The sequence below is a fragment of the Meleagris gallopavo genome, chromosome 16 (genome assembly GCF_000146605.3).
Source record: "Meleagris gallopavo isolate NT-WF06-2002-E0010 breed Aviagen turkey brand Nicholas breeding stock chromosome 16, Turkey_5.1, whole genome shotgun sequence".
Lineage (NCBI taxonomy): Eukaryota > Metazoa > Chordata > Aves > Galliformes > Phasianidae > Meleagris > Meleagris gallopavo.
The window spans coordinates 14,103,841-14,112,534 of NC_015026.2; the positions used below are offsets into that span (position 1 = coordinate 14,103,841).

General features: G+C 43.6%; 1 protein-coding gene across 2 annotated transcripts in view; it reads right to left on the reverse strand.

The window, feature by feature from the left end:
• Window positions 1-8,663, reverse strand: part of IFT140 (intraflagellar transport 140) — a 74,783-nt gene extending 66,120 nt beyond the window's left edge. For both annotated transcript variants that reach the window (XM_019620573.2, XM_019620571.2), the window contains exons 1-5: window positions 8,533-8,663; window positions 6,745-6,909; window positions 5,539-5,760; window positions 3,441-3,562; window positions 1,969-2,111 (exon numbers count right to left, since the gene is read on the reverse strand). In XM_019620573.2, coding sequence (XP_019476118.1) covers window positions 1,969-2,111; window positions 3,441-3,562; window positions 5,539-5,760; window positions 6,745-6,891 — 634 coding nt within the window. In that variant the 5' untranslated portion in view covers window positions 6,892-6,909; window positions 8,533-8,663. The remainder of the gene's footprint in view (window positions 1-1,968; window positions 2,112-3,440; window positions 3,563-5,538; window positions 5,761-6,744; window positions 6,910-8,532) is intronic.
• Window positions 8,664-8,694: the final 31 nt, after the last annotated feature.

Consider the following 8,694-nt stretch of genomic DNA (forward strand, 5'->3'; position numbering starts at 1 on the left):
GCTCTACCTTTAAATAGAATTTCCTCTCTGAAATTAAGACCCATGTCATTAGAAGGAGAAGAAGACTTGGATCAGCAGGATCCTTGGATCCTAGTTGAACCTAAGAACAAAAGAAAGCCAAGCAGACTAGAATCCAACTAGAAGATCTGGGAACCTCAGATCCATTAGAAATAAGACCAGTAATAACTGAAAAGACAAAGAAACTCCAGGACAGACCAGCAGGATTGGCGCCTGGAGAGTTGCCCCCTGCCCACACCACACTACAAGTAACAACGTGTCCATATGCAGCTGCTGAGCTTACCCATTTGTTGCAGCAATTTAGGCAAAGACCCCAAGAGAGCATCCCAGCTTGGCTTTTGAGATTGTGGAATATGGGGGGGTAAAAAAGTGGTAAATAATGGGTCTGAGATTTCCAAACTTGCATCTATTATCACACATCCGCCTCTCAGACAAAGGCTGTATGCAAGGGAATACATAGTGAAGAAAACCATTCCTTAATTCAATGGATAATGGCAGCATGTAGAATTATGTGGCTGAACAAAAGTGATGTACTGATAATTGCTGGGTTATGGACCTCAGTGGAAGACTCCAAAATTTTATCAGAGAACTAGGGATGAAGGAGGTCACCAGAATGGCACGTGTCCATACTGAACCCTTTAGTGGCCTTAGAGGCCATCATCCAACAAGCTATCCAATTGGTGGCTGATCCAGGAGAGACAGAGTGCTTTCAGAACAGGTGAAATATCCAAATGTTAGAAGGGGCCAAGGTCCACTGCGCAACTAAAACCAGGAAACCCGCCCCACAGACTCAATATGGACCCATACAGGTATCCTGAAAGCAGATGTTTAATGACTTAACCTGGGCTGGGGTTCAATTTGCTAACTCATTTTTCTTCTGCTGGGCAGAAGAAAACAACACTGAGTGGCAATTCCACCTGCCATATAATCTGATGGGATAGACTCTCAGTCCCTGCTGGGGTGGACAAAGAGACCCTACGAAACCCTATGGGACCTGAACAAAAGGCCTTGAGACAGCAGACCCAGTGCCCTAAAGATGCTACAAACAACATGAGCCTCCCCACTTAGGATCCAAATTGCAGGCACAGACAGTCAGGTAAGACCCCAAATTGCAATGACAATAATCTGCTCGCTGCCCCTGAAAACCTAGAACCCTGCACCCATAAAAGAACGGCCCTGGAAGTTGCAAATTCGACCAAAGTTGTGTGGCCTACTTGCACCTTGGGGGAGATTATTGGAGGTTGGGGGATCTGTAGTCCCCCCAGTAATAGGCACATGGCCTGCAGGCATCATAGTCAATGCTCTGGTTTTCATTGCTAAGGGGACCTAAATCATGGCCCTGTGGCAAATCTGGACTCCCCCTTTGGTACCCGATATAGTTGTAAAGCCTTGATATCGGGCCAAGGGTATGGTACATATGGCCAGGACATGCCTCAGTGCAAGCTGAAGTATTGACCCAGGACAGGAAGGTGGCATGTATCTTGCTGTGGAGGGCAGACCTACACCTTCTGGTACTTCTGAAACATCTATGCTATCCCCCGAGTCTCTTTTGATCACCGGGAGCGGCAACATGACATCCAGTGTCACTGAAAGATCAGCATGACACCTGGTGGTGGGCTATATGGGACTGATGAAATGCAAGCCAAACCTTCCCTGGTCCAAGCAGCTATGTGCTTCCAGAAAAGCATCGAGTACTGGCCCACAAAGGAACATGAACTTCAACCATGAACCAGTCATCTCATTTTGTCAACCTACACAGTGACAGGCAAACTGTACAAAGCATCATGGTGTACTGGATCACTGGAATGGGAAAGGGCTTATCTTCAACCTGCTCAATCATCAGTTCAAGCCATGAAGGGGTGGAATGTAGCAGAAATCTCAGTCATTGAACTGTTTTGAACCACTAATAGGCAAGTTCACAGCAGCTGAAAGAAGTGTTCTTGCTCTTACCATCAGTCAAGGTGACAAAGAAGGACAGTCCTTCCTGGAGACCTATTTTCAGAGGTGCTTCAGTTCCAGCTTTTCTCCAGTTAAACATATCCAAGGCTTTCTCATCACCACTCACAGCAGCTTTTGCCAGCTGTAGGAAGTCCCTGCAAACAAAAGGTACTTCATTTCCAATTCCCTACGTAACAGAGTACATTCCATCCTAAAGAAAGGAATATTTCATAGAATTGTAAAGAGAGAAGAAAGATGTTTCATGCACTGGTTGGAAATCGATTAACTCCCAAAAGATATAAAGCTCATTTAGTACCAGTTTTCACTTGTATTGCTTCACCCTTTTTTTTCCCCCCTCTAGGCATTATTATTTTTAGAGAGATGTGAAACAATGTCCTGGAGAAAGAATAATCTGTTTTTCTCTTTTTTTTTTTTCTCAATATTATAGCTTACTACTACTTCTTTCTTGAAGAAAAAAGACAAGATTTAAGAATTCAGTAATTCTTGCCAATAATTTCATGAATAACTGTTTCCAGCGTGCTTTGTGCTTTTCTAATTGGCAAATGTCACTGATTATGAAGAACTAAAGAAAGAAGAATGAGCAGCAACAGTGAGAGGGATGTTGACAAAACAAAAGATTTGTTGCTGTGTGTAGAACACAAATAGCCTCTGCTGCAAATAGAGAGGAAGAAAAGCTTGGAACCAGAGGACAACAAGGAACCAAGGACAGTTTTGTATTATTATTTTTTTTTTAAATCATAGAATCATAGAATTGCTCAGGTTGGAAAAGACCTTAAAGATCATCAAGTCCAATCGCAACACAACCATACTACCCTAATTCTTACAGCCTACACCTAATTCACATCCCTGAGCACCACATCCAAGTGGATTTTAAACACATCCAGGGATGGTGACTCAACCACCTCTCTGGGGGAGCCTATTCCAGTGCTTAACAACTGTTACTGTAAATAAGTGTTTCCTGATATCCAATCTAAACCTCCCCTGGTGCAACTTGAAGCCGTTTCCCCTTGTCCTGTCGCCAGTGAGAAGAGACCAGCCCCACTCTCTCTGTAATCATCTTTCAGGTATTGGAATAGAGCAATAAGGTCTCCCCTCAGCCTCCTTTTCCCCAGACTAAACAACCCCAGTTCCTTGAGTCTCTCCTCATAGGGCACGTTCTCCAACATATTCTCTTCACAAGCCTTGTTGCCCTTCTTTAGACCTGCTCCAGCACCTCAGTGTCCCTTCTGTACTGAGGTGCCTAAAACTGAACGCAGCACTCGAGTTGAGGCCTCACCAGTGCTGAGTACAGGGGTAGGATGGCTTCCCTGGTCCTGCTCACCATTGCTGATCTAAGCCAGAATGTCCTCGTCAAGATCATTAATAAAGATGTTAAATAGAAATGGTCTGTGAATAGGCTTTTCTTTCTGTGGCACAAGAGGAAGAGCTGGTCCACCTGCGCTCCGGCAGGACGCACCACTTACTCGCCAGGAGGGGGCGGTCGGAAGATGCAGTGTGACAGACATTTTCCATGCTCGTGTTTCAGCACGGGAGGACCTTGCACTCGACCTCGCTGGTCCGTTCTCCATAGAAACAAGATGCCATGCTGAAAAAAAAAAAAAAAAGACCGCGGTTAATTCATCACACATTGCACATATGTGAGAATCCAGACGCTAGAAGAATCACAAGTTAAAGAAAGCAAGGCTAGTTAGTTAATTAATGCAACAGTAGTCGGTGGAAGTTGATGCCGGAAAATAATTGTGCCCCATTTCTTTCAGTCTGATTTTAAAAGAATTTTGAGTAAAATTTCTACCATTTCTCAATGAAAGAACTTCATAGCCTTGCTGTCTGCCCCTTCCCTTAACTACATTTGTCTAACTTTTACCTGCTTCATTCCGAAGAAAACTTCAATCTTACAAACAAGTCTCAGAATTGTTCCTGGATTTCATTACGACAGATTGCACTCTTAAGATTTAATCTGGCTATCAAATGAATATAAAAACTAGGAATATATACTCACTGTCTTTTTTCTGTTCAAACACACGTACTTTCTATAACACGTGTATTTGCAGCATAGGTGAGAACCAACTATCACACAAACAATCTCAGTTTGTGCCTTTTGCTGCAAGGAGGAACACAAGCACACACCAAAGTGCAACCACTGTGCAAATCTTAGAGCCTGGCACAGGTTTTGGAGGTAACAAGCATTTGGCAGTGCCAGTTCAGAATGCAAAAAGCCCAATGACTAGGAACTGTGGATGAAGAACGCAGAGATGCAAAAAGCCTTCAGCATGTCATATGCCTTAATTGTCCCAACAAGCTGACCTACGCTGCAGCTTCACAGCTGGAACTTTATTATTTATTTTTGTTATTATGTTCATGCTTAGGGAAACAAATGGCATTTGGATGGCCTCTGTATAAGCACTGCATGAACAAAACAACAACTTGCGATGCAAAGTTCAACCTCATTTTGCTTCATTAACGCAGACAACAAAAGGAGTGCTATTACTGACTCTAAGAATGGCTACACCTGTTTCAAGGAGACTCATTGTGATCCAGCACCAAAAACCAATTTGAAAAAGTCTGTTCCCAAGTGCAACATGAATGTAAACAGCAGGCACATTAACATATTCTCCACATGAACTCTCAGTTACTGTTTATCATCCTTTTTTCAGGCAGCATCTCTTCTTTTATAATTAAGAGGATAAATGCAATGTTTAATTTCTACATTTCTGTCAAATGATGGAAGTGCAAAACAATTTTACCAAGGACGATGTAAAATTACATTTCCCTCCAAATCATAGGTAAAAATCTGAGAACCGAACCAAAATTCTTGGGCACGCTCAGGTTTATCAGAAAGAATGTAGAAAAGCACGTTGTCACCATTTGCTCATTCAAGAACTGACAAATCGGAATCTTCTATGAATGCTTAGTCCTAGATATTTTATTATTAGCATCTCATTTCACTACATAAAGGGTAACAAGCTTATCAATAGACTGATATTTCAACCATTTCCAAAATGTTTTCCATACAGTAAGTACAATTCATATTCGTGTACTGTTAAAATGCAAACTTCCTGCATACACAGGGACAAACAACTGAAATCACCCACACCTCAAACATTCTATGCATCAAACAGCCTGAAACCCTGACCTACTGTTCTGATCATAGAATGGCCTGGGCTGTAAAGGACCACAATGCTCATCCAGTTCCAACCCCCTGCTGTGTGCAGGTCGCCAACAAGCAGCCCAGGCTGCCCAGAGCCACATCCAGCCTGGCCTTGAATGCCTGCAGGGATGGGGCATCCACAGCCTCCTTGGGCAACCTGTTCCAGTGCCTCACCACCCTCAGTGAGGTTAGAGATGCTCATTTAAAGACAAATTGAAAGAACTGTAGAAAAGTTAACACAATTACATTTGTTTTCACTCCCTAACCATTTTAATTTGTACCTAAAGCGAGGAAACGTATCCCTCCCCTGCTCCTGCAACTGTTCCCTTCCTTTGCAATCCATTCCGTGATCCTTTCCATCACAAGGCATGCACTGTACTCCTGATCCAAGGTTTGACACCTGAGCTGCTTACCCTATCCCCAGACACGAGGCGGGAGCCATTGCTGCTCCAGTTTAGGACTGTAATTTTGGCGTTATGATTTGGCGGCACAGTGTGGAGCTCCTTGTCTTGTTTGTTAAGTATGACAACTTCTCCAGTCTCCCAGCCAGCTGCCAGGATCAGCCTGGAAGGGTGCCAGGAAAGCGATGTGACCTGAGAGCTTCTCTCGATGTGTGCGTCAGGCACGTGTTCTCCCTGCAAATGGAAACAGAGGGCAGGATCAACACAAGAATGCAGCTAAACCTTCAGATTTCCTCCCCAGCCAACAAGATATTTTCTTGTCTAAGAGAACTGACTTGCATCAGAACATCTGGTAAGACACAAGAAGTGGCTACACCACGTATTTCTGGCTATTTCACATGGATAGGTCTGCTACAATATGCAGCACATCCACTTGAAAATAGCTTCTGAAAACGCAGTGGTGGTAAGTGACAGCTTCCCTCTGCTTTGCAAGGCTATTCCTCCCTCACAGCATGCACAAAGAGCTCTCACTAAACATGAGATTCCTATAAGAACAATATGATGCCCCCCACCACATTTCAGTTTAAAAAAAGAAGAAAAAAAATAAAGCTCTTCACCAAGAATACAATAAACTAAGGCTTAAATAGCTCCAAAAGGTAGGCTCTCCTCTGAGCACAGTTTGCTGCATTATTTCAGGAAAATTGTTTAACAGCTCCATGTACTTATTTTCCTATTTATCAAATGTGGATGACAGTTTTTCGTAACACACTCTGAAAGTTATGCATTTTATAGAATACTCATATTAACAAATGTCAGTGTTTTCAGTGCATCTGCTCTACCATTTCCCCAAATAGCACAGATTCTTATTTTCCCCTGGAAATTGTGCAAACTGAAGTGCTACACGAGCCCCTCGTGCATAGCTTATGAGAGCAGCACAGCAAATACCTGTCTACAGCCCTCTCAGATGCCATGAGCTGAGTCTAGCAAACAGACTCAAGTCAGTCAGGCTCAAGGAGAAGAATGATTTTTTTTTCTAATTCCCATTATTGAGTACACTTGATTCACTTAAAGTTTAAAAAGAGAAAAAAAAAAGCACGTGGCCATTTTATTGTTAAGCCTAACAAGCAAACTGGTAAGCATCACCAGTAAAACTTGGAATTGCAGGCATATGTAATGCAAAAGTGAAGTTTCAGAGCAGCAAAGCTGCTGATTACTCACCTGCTCCAGATAGATATCCACACAGCCTCCTGATGCTGTGCTGATGGAAGCGACTGCCAGGAGAGGATGGACAGAGTGCCACGTTATAAGAGAAGGGGAGGCAACTGAATCTGGAGCCTCCGTTCGGTGATCCACATACACTGCCATGGCAGAAGCCGTCACTGACTGCAAGTTTGCATGAGGAAAACAGGTGTTTAATAGGGAGGTATGCAAAAAACGGGGAGAAAAACAAAGCTACCACATCACCATCTCAATGCAGCAAACACAAAAAAGGTCAAAGTGGTATTTTTAAAGAGTACTGGGGAGTACAGAGCCTTGTAGCCCATAGAGCACAGTGTGCACAGACTAGCACCTGGTCTCCCAGTGGCTTATGCTGATTTATTTCAGAGAACACTCTGGTAAGCTCAGAGTTATTTCAAGAGTATTTCGAGCACTTCAAATCTGAAGAGAACGATGTGTAGCGTGACCTCAGGCTGTAAAGCCTCACATCTGAGCTTTCTTTCAAAGCAAGCTTTAGAAGTTGTCACCATTTTGGAGCTTACACTGCTGAAGTCACCAAACATACAGGTTTAAGTCATGCAAGACCAAAGCAACTTATCTTAACACCTGAATGAAAGTCCTCAATAAGTGATCCTTTTCCAAGGAAAATAAACCTGAAATGGTGCTCTTCTCAGAAATGGAGTGGGTAACTCGGTCTTTGAAAGTTTACATATGGAAATTGTTTGGGGGATTTGTGTTGTACAATCTCATTGGCTTGGTTTAGAACAAACAAACAGCCAGAGACAACCACCTTTTAAGCACCTCAGTTATTAGCTAAAATGCCAAGAGCTGAGAAATAAGAAATTAAAATAACCCATCAAAGGTTTAAACAGTTCCTTGACATCTTTGGGGACAAAGATCTCTTATGAACACCTCAGCCATGAGTTGTTGACCTGTAGGCACATATACATAAGAAGATCTGCCCAGGTCACCAATCAGACACAGAAAGTCTCTTTAGTTTAAATATTCCATCATTGCTTAAAATAAACATTTTCCTATAAGAGAGTTGCCTTCTCCCCCCAAAAATAGAAAGATCAGATTCAGCACCTTTGATCAGATATGTTAGGAAGATAAGCAATGTTTTTAAATAGCCTGGTGGTTCTGTACCTTGCCACTGACATTGTCAGCAACGTGAACTACACGCAGGAACCAAACCAACATTATGTCTGCATAATCTTAAAAATTTGTTACCTATCCTAACTGTTCAAAGAAGAAAGTAAAAAATGAGGACTGTCTTCCATAAGGGCTCCTGGCATGGCACGTACTATTTTTTTCCAAGGTTGAAAAGAGAAGAATTTCTCACAAAGTTCAGGTATGGAAGGTGATCAAGTCCAGCTATATGATCTCTTTAATCACAGAACAGCTTAGGGACTTAAAGACCTCGTGTTTATAAGCTCCCTTTTTAAGTACTGAAAGTCCACAATGAAATCTCTCTTCTCCAAGTTAAACAAGCCCAATTCCCTCAACCTTTTTCACAGCAGAGGTGCTCCAACCTCGGAGCATCTTTGTCGCCTCCTCCGGCCCCGCTCCAACAGCTCCCACCCTTCCCGTGCCGGGCCCCAGGCCTGGACGCAGCACTGCAGCTGGGGGCTCCGAGGGCAGAGCAGAGGGGGACAATCCCCTCCCTCACACGGATCACAGAGGATATCACTGAGGATGTACACGATAGACACTTTTGAAACAATGCACAGAAAACGTAACAGAGGAAAGCAGGGGGGATTGAAGCTCAATCTCTGCTCCTGTTCCTACCTGGCCAGAGCAGCAGCCCCACTCCGGACACCAGTGCTGGCACGGCTCGGCAGTCCGGCCCTCATGGAATCCTCACGGAGCTCAGCCGGCTGACAGCGCACCCACCACTACTAACCTAACACAGCCATTGGGGATCCCGGGCCGGAGCAGGTCGGCACTGTC